This window comes from Tetrao urogallus (genome assembly GCF_951394365.1).
Source record: "Tetrao urogallus genome assembly, chromosome: 5".
NCBI lineage: Eukaryota > Metazoa > Chordata > Aves > Galliformes > Phasianidae > Tetrao > Tetrao urogallus.
In genome coordinates this window covers 2,828,363-2,843,285 of record NC_136818.1, presented here as the reverse complement: position 1 = coordinate 2,843,285, position 14,923 = coordinate 2,828,363, and the positions used below count along the sequence as shown (strand labels likewise).

The 14,923-nt window shown below is 42.7% G+C and overlaps 1 protein-coding gene across 1 annotated transcript in view; it reads left to right on the top strand.

Moving 5' to 3' along the window:
• Positions 1–14,923, top strand: part of NFIA (nuclear factor I A) — a gene marked incomplete at both ends in the record, with an annotated part of 209,037 nt that overhangs the window by 165,604 nt on the left and 28,510 nt on the right. The window contains 2 exon segments of the mRNA XM_079535386.1: positions 11,824–11,910; positions 12,949–12,987. Coding sequence (XP_079391512.1) covers positions 11,824–11,910; positions 12,949–12,987 — 126 coding nt within the window.

The following is a 14,923-nucleotide window of genomic DNA, read 5'->3' as shown; positions in this document are numbered from 1 at the left end:
TCCTGGGGAGCTCTCAGGCCTAGAAAGGCTGGAGTCTGCCAGAAAAGATGAATTTCCTCTCACAACAGGAAGGCTTAGGAAGTAAAACAAAGCAGACATGTAGTAAATTACTTCTGCTTTTCAAATACCTTTTGCGGTATCCTCCTTACCATTACTTTATCTCAGCACTTTCAGTACATAACTCTTGTTAACTGAGAAGAAGGGCAAGAGAGGATAAAGATGATTTTAGTAGGAAAATAAGGCAACATCATCCTGGCTTTGAACTCAGGTACAAAGCTGGCCCGTTCAGCTCTGTGGCAGGTCTGATGGCAATAGGGGTGAGCCATAATTACAGGTATACTTTTTTTAATTCCATCAGGGAAGATCAAGTTTATATATATCAGTATCCTACTCACACATTTTCTAATGCATTCTCTGATTCAGTCCAGCAGTAATGTTCTCATTGTGCTCTGCCAGTCATTTTGGAGTGCAGCATATGGATAGTGTTTGCCAATTTTACTTCCATTGTATTTCTATAGTATCACATGGGAAAAACGTTTAAAATGCAAATTCAGAGCATCCTCTTAATTTCTTTACTTAGATCTTCCCAGGACTTGTATTTCCAAAAGTGAGTGCAGTCCCTAGAGGACAGTAACCCCAAGAAAGGTGTTTGTCCTCTTCAAGATTTCAGAGGGGACAGTTAGCTCTGCTTTGGTCGTGCTCCTGCCCAGCTTAGAGCAGTGCACCCACTTCCATATTGGGGAGAGCTCTGGTCCTCCTGCTGGCAGATGGATGGGGCTTTTCATGGGGTGGTCACCCACCTTCCCCTGCCCCAGCTCCATCCTGCTGTTCTCATCACACTGTGCTGATCTTTTGTGCATCTTCACCTTCAAAAACCCACGAACCAGCCTTAACCACACCTGGGTCTGAGACTGACATCTGGCCTCTGTGTTAGGCATGGGTGCTGTGTCTCCACCTTCAAAAAACCTTCAAAAACCCAGGAACCAGCTGAGTCTTTCAGCGCAAAAAACCTTTGGGAATTAGTAATCACACTCGCACTGCCTGCTTGAAAGATGTATTTACAGTTCCAGCAGCTCACGAAGTTGATAATATAATATGAACTTACAGTGGGCTAGAGTTCCCTGTTAGACTGCTGGACACGTCTTTGATAGTAAAGATACTGTTAAAGTCAGCCTGAGCATTGCTTACTATGCCACTCAGGCTGGAGCAGTTCATTCTCATGCCACCATCTATGGGACTGTCTGAAAATAATTTCTGAGCAATTTCTATGCAGCTGTAGAGTTGAGATCTTATTTTGGAGTGTTCTCCTTGCAGTGGCAGTGACCCCTAACTTACGAGTGCCACATCTCTCCCCGTTGCTAGTTATAGAAGGCAACTGGTCCAAGCTGTTTCAGCTACTGAAATCTGGAACGGGCTGTCTTTGTAAAAGACTTTCAGCATGCAACAAAGCTTCTTCTCCATATTCACAAAGGACCTTTTATCAATGCCTTGCAGGTCAGAAAGACTCATTCAAGAACAGATCAGATGAGTTTGTTCTCAAACTCTATTTAGAGTTATGTCTTGGAAATGCCGGAGAAATGGTACAAGGGAGATGGTAGGTTGTGTTCTTTGTGCCCTAAGTGCAGTGGTCAACTGGCACCATGTAGAAAAGAAAATCTGTATCTCAGCATCAGTGATGCAGAGTACATCTGAGCTGTCCTCAGGCAAAAGGTCTGTAGGTTCATCAAAAGTCAGCATCATACACTGAGAGCTTGGAGAAGTTTGCAGTGACTGTGTTATACTACTGACAAAGATTCAAAATACTGGCTGTAGAAAGGATGAAAAATGAAGGATTGTACTTATTTTTTTTTAATTAATCCATTTTTTGCTGGGGAAACATTCAATTTCAAACCTGGAGTAATCAATATCAAATAAAATCCTGGCATTACTATTCTGTGACTTGCTGGAGTGGAGCAAGTAGGCACAGGAATTACATTGCTTTTGTTAACTTACTTAAACTGATTTGTTGGGTAAGCATAGACCCATTTACGAAAGATGAAAACAAGGAAACATCTCAATTTCTTATATCTGAAGGAGGTCTACATCCAGGATCCCAACCAATTGCATTTACTCAGTATTTCCCAAACGTGACATTGTGTTGCCCTCACATCCTTAGGGTGTAAAGAATAACCAAGCAGCACCCTCACATAGCCATGAAGATTGTACCTGCCCTGTGTGGCAGCTTCGTTACACACCTTGACATTCTATTAGCAGGCGCTAGTGCCATTTTTTCCTTCCTTGAACTTAATATCAGAAGACAGCATTGCACAACCAGACCAACCTCCAGCCATCGTATGATCTGGCTTTTCTAATGGGAGGTGAGAAACAGATCAAGTTTCTCTGATCGCCAGAACATTTTGGTTTGCAACAGAGAGAATATCATCAAGCTGATTTGTACCACGAAGCTGAAAAGTTACTGTATGGTAACTGTTGAGTCACAGCCTGAAGCACTGATTGAGCACCTGGGGGAAGGACTGGGTCAGCCCTGGGAGCACAGGTGAAGGCAATACAGCTGTGTGACTGGAAGGGATGGAGCCTGGCTGCACCTCTCTTAGACCTCATTTAAGGGTTGACTGCCCCTGGGGGGAGGATTTCTGGTTAGAGTTCCCTCCTGTGTGGAGTTTCCCTTGCAAGCCTTGATCTTCAGAGATGGGTGAGCACTTTTTCTTCATAACACCTTTCCATTGCATAGACTCTTTGTCATTAGACCTCTTGTATCAGTGTTCCACCACGTTGATCTTTCTGATTGTTACAGATACAGTGAGGGCTGCAGCAGACAGAACCTGCTGCCTTGCAGGTTTGAGACCATTTCAACCCTTCCTTTTCTCTAAGGAGCACTTCCTGAGCTTTGTTAAGCTATGTACTGTGCCTAGGACTCATTTATCTGCTTCCCCATTCCCACTCAGACCCATACTTCTTACTTCCAAAGCACTGCACGCAACTTCCCCCATTTCTCCCAGCTCTGCCACAGGTGAGAAGCAGAGCATGTCTGGGCTAGCACTGCCTTTCTTTCTTCCATGACTGTACATGGGATTAAGCACAGCCCGTGTGGGTGCTGCTGGTTTCAGGTAAGCAGGCAGATGCCTGAAGTTAAATGTAGTATGAGAGCATGCTCCAGCTACTGCAAAATATGGAGCTTTACTTAATTATACTTCCTTAGAGTCCATGTGTTCCCTCATCCCTGCTCTCTGCGTTACAGTGTCCCATCAAAACACAAGCTGCCCAGTGGTTTTTGAGATTTTTTTTGTTTCTTCTTAGAATAATAACACTTTATCAACTTCTACTGAAATACCATATCAGCTCCTTGTCACTGGCAGTCTACAGTTCCTGCCGCTAAAAGTTTAATGCATTTACAGAAGCACTTAAGCATCAAGACTTTGATATCACAATCTGTTAGTCACAGGTGCTACATGATAGGTTTGTGTTAGCACATTATAGATCTTCTATCAGATACTGTACAAAATGTGTGTGTTTCTCTGCCAGGCAATCAGAATCAGACTACTGCATAGTTGATGAGTTACTCACCAACGTAAGTTGTTATTTATTTTAAACAGAATTTTTCCAGAACTGCACCTTAAGGGATAACTTAAACTCTAAGTTGCTAGGACAGCACAGATCAAGAACTTAGTGAGCCAGGAAAAATGCAGCGGGTCAGTTGTGGTGCTTTGAGCATTGTCAATGTTCTGCAGTAATGTTCATCAAGTTGAATGATTAACACTACTCATTTGCTATAATAGATAGAGTCATCTTGACAGCAAATTACCACTGGATCAATAGCTCAGCTTTTCTTTGGCAATTCAGTAGCAGTGTGAGACCTGTGACAACATGCCATTCTGTTGGCATTGCTGTTTCTATACCATAGAAGAAAATGAGAAGTGGGAAAAGAAATATAATTGAGAAGTCTGCTCAGACTGAAAACTTCTGTATGTTTTCACACCTCTCAGAGGCTCCTTTTTTCCCCTCATAAAGCGAACACCACAACAAGCTTAGCCCTGAGATTCAGCCTAAACTCTACTTTCCATTTTGAGTAGAACCAAAAGTCCTGTGCAGATGTTTGGGCACATACCTGGCTTGCTGAAGCCCCATGAGTAAGACACCTCTTTGTTATGGTCCCGGAGAAGTCAGCCACTCAGTGCTGCGGCTCTGCTTTTTGCATCTAATTTCAGACATCAGGAAGTCCATCACTGAAAAATGGGTAGAGCCCTGCAGGCATTCTTAGTTAAAAACTGCAGAAAGTGCTTTACTTCCGACACCATCAGCCACATGTGCCATTTGCACAGACTGTAATGACCAAGTTAAAAGCAGATCTTTAGTGTGCCACAATAGGAGTGAGAGCACCTGAGCTCATCTCTGGCTCCACACACGGGTGGCCTCATCTGAGTCATTCTTTGGATTGATAGGAAAGATTTAGTGCATAGAAAGCTCTCTCCTGACACAGGCTGGAGAAATGCCTCCTGAAGATGAAGGGATTCCTGGGATGGGAGTGCTGCATCAATAGTCCACGTTCCTAATGTTCTTCAGATGTCCTCGCTGGCTGACCTATGTTCTGCCAGCTCTCCTGTTTAACATACAGAAATAAAGCAAAGGCAGGGAAGTAGTTTGTACTTTACTTGTGTCACTAAGTGAAAGTGTTGCTCTTCGTCAGTATAGTAACAAAAGCAGATGCTTTCTACATCTTTTCTGCAGCGAGCTCTGAAAGCTCAAATATTGAGGCCGGAAGCCCTCTCTGTTTGAGGACTTCTCTGTTAGTCTTCTTGCTGATTTGGAGTCTGTCAAACACAACTCTGAGAGCTCCCAGCGGCTCTGCTCTGATACAGTTATCCTTGAAGATCATCTGATAGTGCAGCATGGGACTGTTTAATTGCAAAACGGGATTAAATGCACTGAGAGCATTGTACCTGTCTTCTGAAAGTTGAACTAGTTTTTTTATTTGCTTCTGGGACCAATTCAGGATGTTGACTTGGATCTATAAACTCTTGTATAGATTAGATCTTGGTTAGGAAATGGACTGCATTCCTTTCATGTGCTGTCTTAGCAGTTGAGATCAGCAGAGTTGCTTTTTCTAATGTGTTTGGGAAGCAGAAGCAATATTTTATCTCCTGGTATGCTGGTACAGAAGTGTTCAGCTTTATTAATTCTTCAGGACACAGGAAAATTCTCCATCACCTGTGTAGGCAGTCATGGGAAAGGACCCACTGCAGAGGCTGTACTAAACTTGGGTTTTGGAGGCAGCTGGAAAATATTAGTAGTCTTCAGAGCCAATATCCAGAACATATTGAGAGCCAGTAAATGATGCATATTATTCCAAATTCCTGTGCACTTCTGCATTTTATAAAACAGATAACTAAAATACTCACCTAGCCAGACCAGTCCTCAAGGGATGCACGTTTCTAAGCATAGGACAAACCAGAGACACAGAACTGAACCCAAATTAGCCGAACAGGATGGCTAAGTGGTCGAAACAAATGGTTTTAGGATCACTGAGCGAGGACCATGACCTCCTTTTGCATCAGTCAAGGCAACTGTGAAACTTTGTGAAAGAAGCTCACCACAAAACAGATGCTGGGCTATCTTAGGTAAATAAATTACCAAAAAATAATAACAAAAAACTCCCCTACGCATTTTACAAAGCACAGCTGTGTAAATATTGTATGAAATGGGGGAGAGGGGGAGATGTAACCTACACCCTTTTTTTTATGCAGAAGTTCTGCTCTTGGCACTGTTTATTAACATTCCCAGTACAACCATCGCTACGCGCAGCACACAGTGCAGCTACTGTACTCATTTTGATCTTTGTTCTGAAGGAGAAAACAGGCTTTGCTTTAAGGCAAACATTCTCACACAAAGTTAAAATGTGCAATGAGAAGTGTTAGGGGAGAGAGAGAAGATGGTGCAGGAATGGGAACAGGAAGCAGGCTCTCTTACGTCTCCCTCTCTGTTTCCTTTCCCACACCGTGTGCGCTGCACTGGCTCTGGATGTTCCTCATCCACCAGTTCTGCACAGATCCAGGAGCGCTCCTGCGATATTAACTTCTCTGAGCTGGACACCTATGGCAATTCTCTTGTTTCTCAGCAGCTAGGAGCAGCACATTTCAGCCTACAGATGCTGACATCAAAAAGCATGGCTCTTCCTAGCTAGACCAAAGACTCACCTAGTCCAATTTCTTGCTTCTGATAAGAGCTGGTAGTGGGCACTTGAGGAAAGATCTAACAGCAGGACAGCTACTCGGTGCTGCTTGTCGGAGTGCAGCCTCTCAGATGTTGGCAGCAAACAGCTTGGTTTCAGGAGCCAGAGGCTCTGTTTGCATCTTTGTTTGACAGCCGTCAGTGGAGATGTGCTCAGATGTTTTTAACCCATTCTTTATTTTGGCTCCTGCATCATCTCATGGGAGTGAGCCCAGCTTAGCTCAGCACTGTGTAGAGAAGAACCACTTCTTTTCGCTGCTTTAAATCTGTTGCCTGATCATTCTGTTTGATGCTTTTTTTTTTTTTTTTTTTTTTTTTTTTTTAACTGCCTGAAATAGTGAGTAAATCATTCCCTGCTTAGCTTCTTTAGAGCTAAGCCTGCCTGACACTTTGACCACAGTCAGTGAGCATAGAGGAGCAGAGGAATCTGCAGCAACGGTTTGGCTGCATGGCTGCAGAGCCATTCTATACCTGCAGGAAAGCATACGTGCTGTGATGAAAGTTGTGTTATTCCTCTAGATCTAGAACCTTGATAACCCCAGAGCTTGTGGCACAAATGCAGTGCTGTCCCTCAGCTGTTCTCCATACAGCCTCTAGTAAGTGACTCTTTGGTTTCCAGCTCCACAAAATCTTCGTGCTCTCTATCTAGTGTGCAAACTGACTACAGCTTTCTTCTGTGCTCACTGAGGTCTTGTTAGAGGCAGGTAGGTATGCATAGCATATCCCACCTCTGCTTGCCCATGCTGCTCTTTCTGGGCCTGCAGCCCTGGTGAGATCATTCCTTCTGCTCTCCTCTTACATCAGTGCTTGATGCTATTTTTAGTGTGATATACACCAAAAAGCATAACACAAGAGATCCTGTAGCTAAAATTAACTAGAAAATTATAGGCTGTGTTTTGAAGTTTTGTGTGCAGTCTTCGTTTGGTTCACTGGGATTTGCTTTAAGATCTTTGAACTCCAAAGAGCCAACGAAATGAGGTGGTATCTGCATCCTCACGTCCAACAGCAGTGCTGAAAAGAGTGGGACTGTTCAAATCAGAAAGGGCTGGAGGCAAAATCTTAGGTTCCACCTGTAGGAAGGAAATACCTTGTATTTTAAAAGGAAGGATTTGCAATGAGTGAGATTGGAGAAGTTGTGAATGTATGGATTATCTTTCTTTGTACTCAGAGTAACGTCCCATTTTATTACAACAGCCCACGTTTGTCTCCAGGAGTTTTATCTGTAATGCAGTACGCTAATGCACCACTGTGCTCCAAGCACGAGAAAGCACTTTGGATGTAGTCCAGATTTAACCCTGTCTTGGGGTTTGCCTTTGCTCTGAACTAAAATAGTGACAAAGGAAAGTAAGGCATCATCCTGACTCTTCTCTGAGCTTGGCCAATCCTCAACATGAGGTGTGTGTTTGAAACAAAGGGTGCTGGTTGTCCTCTTGCTTCACAGCTCCTCTGTCTCTCTGGGCCCTTTCAGCTCATGCAACCTACATCCCTTTTCCATTCCTCGAGTGCAAACCACTTGGCCGCACGGAATCTGAATGTGCTGTTCAAGAAACTGCTTGGGACTGTCAAAGTAAAGGTTCAACATCTGACGTCAAAATGAGTCCTGAAAGCAGTCCTGTAATCCAGGCAGAATTGCCAATTCTGGCCATTTGGAGCTTTTAAAAATTAAAAGATCCCCAAAACAGCTGTATTTCTTATGCAAATCCGTAGCCAAATGGGAACTTGTAGGTAGTAAATAAATGTTTGCCCTCTGTTAAAAAATGATCATCTAGAAACCCAGTAATTTGTGGGGGACAAAGAGGGCAAAGCAGCCTTACAAACAGTGTTTCTCCCGTGTCATAAGAACCATTGTGCCCGTTCTCTACTTTTACAGATTTTTTTCTCTTTAATGTTAAGTGGAAAACCCTGAACAAAAACTGGCACTTAATTCAGAGTAAACAGTGGCAGCAACTGAATAGAAACGCAATGTCGAATATACAACCACCCCAGGAAAGTGGGAGTCCATTCCTTTCCCATCTCCTCCAGTTGTTGCCTCCTTAAGTGAGTGATTCATAAAATCAGACTTTTAGAAATGCACAGAAGCATTATTTTTTTTATATTGATAGCGTCGCTTTAAAAAAAAAATGGTTAAAAATCGATCTGCTGGCCTCTTGGGGAAATGCTGTAATGTTTTTGGCTGTCTCCTACTTTCTGCTGCCAGCGAAAAGTACCATCTGGCTTGTTTAGGGCCCTTTTCCATATCAGGTGCTTCCAAAATTCTCCTCAACCAGAGGATTGTTTCATTGGGTTGCTCTGCCTGCTGAGGCATGTGTCCTGGGCTGGGAATCCTACTGCTTCTGTTCCCTGCCATCTTGCTGACGGTGGTGTGTGTATGTTTGGGCACGGATCTTGCTGCCTCTCTCCCGAGGACATTTGCATCATTGTCAGCTGCACATATTAAATTGATATGCAGGGCTCAGAAACACGTATCCCATCTTTTGTCCCTTTGTTTGGGCAATTGTTGTGGTTTTTAATTCTTCTTTGACACCTGGAATATCACAAAGCTGCTGATAATCTGTTGGCTACTAAGGGGAATGTCATTGATAGAAGGATAATGCGTGTCAGACTTATCTCCAGATAATTGCAGGCACACCCCAAACCCTTGCAGCTAAGGGAACGAATATCCTAAATCCGCTATTATTTTGGGGGAGCATATGGGGAGGTTGAGAGCAGTGTCATCCTTGTGTGGGATTTAAGGCCAGTGTTAATTAACCCCACGTTGCTGTACTGAGTTAGACCTAATGGAGGCCAGTTCGTGTGCTACCATTTTGTGGCAGCATGCAGTGCTGTACCAAAATGGGGTTGATGTTCTTGGCTCCTCCAGGAGTGGAGCTGCTGCCCATGTGCCTTCTGCACACATATGGAGCATCACGGTGGGAAGCTGGCCATTCAACCTGGGGCCATTTGATGGTGACACCTCCTTCTCAAACGAAGAAGAATCAAAGGATTCCTTGTTTTTTGAATTTGCCATTTAACTTTGATAGAAAATCTAGAAATCTATCCCTCAGAAGATTCGGGAGTAGATGGGAATTATGGCTAAGGATAGACTTTTGATGTGATCCTATGGAAAGAAGGAGCATGTTCAGATTCTGCCCTGAGCTGTCTTGTCCTATTTCTAAAATGATCTGTGCCATACACTGCTAACTTTTCCTGTCCATCCATTAAGAAGTGAATTATGAAGAATGCTGAGACAAACAGATAGCAGTTTAACCTTGTTAGTAAAAATCAGGTAGCTGATATATATTGCGAGGATGTTACCTCACAGCCCTTCTTTTCAATATAAGGTTATGAAATTACCTTGTTACTATATAAACTGCCTTAACTGTGTGCATTCTTCCAGAGGTTATTGTTCTCTGTATGTTGGCACGGTGGTGTGACTGTGAGGAGTCAGTTCACGATGCAGTGAATTCCAAATACTTGGGAGGTGGCCCTATCTATTTTTCAGCAAAGGAATGAAGCATTTTTGTTTCTTTCCTCCCAAGGTATTTTGAACTTTCAAAAGACGTGCTGATACGTAAAGGAAATAATAACTAAACGCTGGATGGGAAGCCGTACCTCAGAGTACTTTGTTTGCTAGTTTTTCCCCCCAAATCCTGATGTTTAAAGCACAAGTTAATATTTAAAATTAAATAAACCCATTTTGTGAAGCAGTGAGATACTTGAAGTGTATCGCACATTATTCATTTATTTTTGTGTGAGTGCAATAAAAATTTTACAAGCTGTAATCTTGTTCTTTTAATAGAGAGAAAACTATGCGGAATATGTTGCTTAGCGTATTAGATAAGCTGCAGTGTGTTAATCAAATATTTTTGTGATATGAGGGCAGTTGAGAAAACAGTACAATTTTTGCTAATGGCACTGGTAAGTAAACGGATCTATCATTACATTGTCATGAAAAGTGACATTGAGCAGAAACACCCTGCCAATCCCTAGAAGATATGTATTTAATGTAATTAGACAGACACTGTCTCCTTTGTTGGATGTAGCATTAATCACCCAGAGAAGTCCAACTTTATATGAAATGGCTTTTTCTGATATGTCTTTGTATTAGAAAGCTACTTGCATGGTTCTGTCATGATGATATATTTGAAGAAATGATTGCTGTTCAGTTTTCCTCATGACCAGTCTCGCTGTGCTATGTTCTGTAATGTACATTTGTTTTATTTAGCCATGTTACGTTTTAAAGCCACAACTTGCTTCCAAGTCCAGAAAACTGCACGCATTTGGAGCTGAACCTCCTTGAAATAGCTAATGCAATTCACTCGTGAGATCTAAGAGAAGCACAGTTAGGTCCCACTCTGTTCTGCAGCTCTTCATCCGCGGTGTTAGCATAGGTTCGTTGTTACAGCAGAAGCAAAATGTTTTTGCCTCCAATGCTAGTTCATAGCGTCACACGCATACACACACACAAAAACTTCTTTCTATGAAATCTCATTGTTAAATTGATGAAAAATGTTGCCCCCTTCCAGAATTCATTGGCACTACATTTTTCTCTCCTCTGCTGCTTGTCATTTGTGCTGTGAAACGCTGTCTGGTGATGAGCTGGTATCCACTTGAATCGATGCACAGCTGTATCTCCCCACCTCCTCAGTGGTGCAGAGGGCTTTGAAGGGGAAGAAAAGGGTTCAGTCAAAGATGGCAACAGACTTCACCAAGTAACAGGTGGAGGTCAAGTCGGTTTATTTGTTGGGATGAACGGAGCGCAGAGATGAAAAATCTTCACCATAATAAGGTTTAGGAAGAAAATGCTGACTAGTCAGAGCTTTGATTCCAGCTGACAGATCCTTTTCTAGTTCATTACTTGATTTCACAGTTCAGGCAATTTTAAGAGGCTTAAAATTATATTTCTGCTCTCCTCTATAAAACTTTTCGATCACTTTCTAATTTTTGCTTTAAGGAAAGTTATAGGGACTCCCTAATAGGTTAGGCATGCCTTTAGAATCTTACCAAGTCAACATGCCATCAAAAATGAAAGCATAAGCCTTTCTTCAGGTCCCCAGTTTTACTGATTCGTTTTACAAATAAAGTAAAAACTGACGCATAGGTACCAATTTGATCAGAAAATAAAAACTTCAGAAACTCCCCCGAGAAGTGGGCAGTGAAATAAGAGTGATGCCTGGGAAGTCACTTTTTGTGTCCAGGAGCAGGGGGTTTTGCAAGCAGTGGTAATGCACCAAAGGAGGCTGTGCCATGCTGGTGAGCCGTGCTCCATCCTGAAAGGATCACAGCAAGAGCTGGGCAATCAGAGCAGAACGTCCTGACGCTGTGCGCAGTGCTGGGACTGTGCTGACCTGTCGGCATCGTTGCGTATCAGTGCAGAAGCACAAAAGGATTTCAGAGGGCTGAGCTGAAGCGTGCGAGGCTCTCCCAGCTCAGTCCCCTGCCCCTTCTCTCTACTGGCAGCTGGGAGGGGAAGGCAGGCGGTTCTCCCTTCCCACCCTGTCTCTTCCACCACTACCCTCTTCCTACCTGCTGAAGTTAGCAGCACAGGAGTATCTTTAGCCATTTGCTAAAATCCTCCCCCCTCAGACTTTCTATTACTTCTGCATTCATTCTTTGCAGGAAGAGGAAACTCACTGGTCAAACCCTTGGACACCAGAATAGTTGCATGCAGTTTCCCAGGGAGCCAGATAGCTCTAAAGCTTCCCAGTGAGTGACAGTTTCTCTCTTCTATTCTTCTGAAACATGTGTTTTACACATATACTGGAAAATGTTAATATCAATTTACAGCCAAATTCTTGTTTAAAAAAAAAAAAAAAAATTATCTCCCAAAGTATATACACTCAGAGCACCTCAGCACACATGTCACTTTTTTATGTAGGAAAAAGTGTTGGATGCTCTTATACACATAACATCGTTGGGCTCGAAAGCTGTTAGCTCATTTAGAGTTAGTGGCAAGAACACCGGACTTGCCAGCAGCAAACTGTGAAACCTCTCCTGTGTGACGGGTGGAAATCTCATGGGGGTAGGAATCCAAAAAGGGGAGGCGGGGGGGCGTAAATCTGTGCATTTGGATTTGAGTACCTTCTCTAGCACGGTATCAACTTTGTCTTAGAAGTCCTTGAATCACACAAATCGTTGGAGGCTGGGAGAGAGTTTTGGAGAATTATCACTGTGTGCTTTCCCTGGTCTCTTCCTCTTTCCTTGGCATCCATTAATTACCGCTGTCAGAGAGAGGACAGCGGGCTAGGTGGATCCCTGTAATCTGATTTGGCATGGCTATTTTTCTGTGTTCCTAAGCTCATGAGATCGAGTTATGTAGGATTATTTCATAATGCCAGAGCAGCAGTTTCTGTGGCTCAACAAAGCTATCTAGCAAAGTGTCTATTAAAGAAAAATCCTGTCCCATACTGTAGCTTTCTTGGTCCAGTGAAGCAGCATCCTCATGCATACAAATCTTGTAAAGTTACTTCTGATAGCTCCCTCTGTCCCTTCATTTTTGTAAGCTAAAGTGCCATTTTCCTTTTTACAGCTTAATTGAGCCTAAATGCACCCATTTTCTGCAATGTGGTATTTCGGTAATTTTACTATTTGCTCGTAAGTTTTCCCTTAAGCAAATGGAAAGCTTCCCCTTTATCACTTCACTGGGCCAAGATTTCACACAGTATCCTGCTTGCTACAAAATATGATAGTGTTCTCTCTCACCTTGTTTCTTTTTTCTTCTTTTACTTTCTTTTATAAAATTAGGATATCTAAGAAACCCCGAACACCGCGGAGCACTACATGGTGGGTGTGCCTATTCAAACAATGCCAATGCTCTTGTTCTGGGTGCACAGACATTGGGGTGGTTGGGGGGTGTACCAGCTTTCCCTCTTGTTTGAGTTCTCTGGTGGAGGAAAGCACTTTACCAGAGCGACAGCCCGGAGGGAGCCTGGACGTGTTACTCTGCCCTTTCCATGCCTGTTTCCATGAACTTGTAGGGACTGTTTTCCTGTGAGCCCTCTGCCTCTCTGTCAGATGTGTTTTCAGCTGCTCGGTGGATGTAAAGGTGTTGGGCAGAACTCACAAGCAGCTCCTCTAGAAGTGAAGCCAAAGCCGCCCAGCTGTACCTTTGCCTCCTCGGCCACAGGAACATTCCAGTTTTTTTCCAGGGGGATTCCTTGTTACCCCCAGAATCCCAAAGCCATTGGAAATGTGGAAAAAAATGAGGCTGATTTTGCCTCTCTGATATCACCTGTGTGAGAACTGATGTGTTGGGAAACTGTTAAGTTTGTGCTGAGTGGGAGCTGCCGAGTCTTGCTGGGGAGTTGCTGGTGGTGGCCCTGCAGTGCCGTTGGAGGAGGCACATGCCAACATGCATCAGCTATGGGCACCTCCCAGTGAAAGCACAGCAGCTCTACATCAGCTCCAAATGAATTGTTGTGTTATGGAGAAATGAGATGACTGTTCAGCCCTGTGACTGTCAAACCTGGGCAGTCATATCATAAAAACACCCAAAGCCACTGCATAGCAATACATAATAGTTCCATGAGTACACTCTTGACCTGTCAAATTGTAACTCCATTTCAGCTTGGTGTGATACATGAATTCAGTTTGCAACTATTTCATTCTTTGGAATAGTGTGTAGACTCTTCACCTTAAATTGTGTAGAGATCAGGTGACTTTACAGTGCATGTTAAGTTATCTGAGTTATTTTCAATCCTGTCCACAGTCCTTTTATTAATTGAAACATATGTTCAGTGGCTGTGTGTACCGATTAAGTTCAAAACCAATATTAGCACCAAACTTAGTCTTGTCATCATAAAAGTCATTTCAAAACATTACCATGCAGTAACTGAGGTCACAAGTCTGAAAAATCCACATATTTGCCCATCTCCATCTCATGCCTTTGGCATTTAGTAGCCATTGTGGTTATGTATAGCCTGGATAGATAGATGATCTTTTGATGGCATGCAAACGTTGAGCAAAGGATTTTGGAGGGGAGAAAAAAAATAAAATTTGACTCCATCCTCTTCAGTTAGTAAAATTCCCTTTAACATCACTTGCAATTTAGAATCCATATGCATCTCAGGAAGATATAGTTGAAACATAAATCTATTCTGGGTCTTTTACTTGCAAAAATATCATACCTCAGCTATAATCATATGCAAAGACTTTTTAGAGGGCTTTGTAAATGCCATCCAAATTTACGATGGAATTTTTTTGCCTAACAGCTATAGATGTTCCATCCCCAAAGCACCCACATAAAGGTGTATTCTCCTATGGATGGCTGCAGTTTGTCCCCGCTGTTATATCTAATCTGCCAAGTATGCTGAAAAAAGTCTCAAACAGCATTTGAAATGAAACAAATGGAATCATGAATTTTAAATGACATCATGAAGTTTAAGGACGTCATTAGAAAACAGTTTTTGTTCTTATTAAAATATGTATTTACAAAATGGAAAATGACATGGGGACGTGATGGAAGTTAGAGGGAAAAGCAAACTGTGATCTTGCTGTTTGATATGCTTCTCACTAAAATTCTCCAATTTAAAATTCCAATGAGGTGATATTTTGAAGACGTTGGTCAAACGTTTGGTACCAGTTTATTAGCTATTGAGAGACTTTCTTGGACGACAAGACAGGGTTGGAGGCTCACTTACAGCACCAAAAACAATCCAGATGATGCTGTAAACACAGATACAGACAGATAAGATATACACTCTATGGGAACACTGCACCA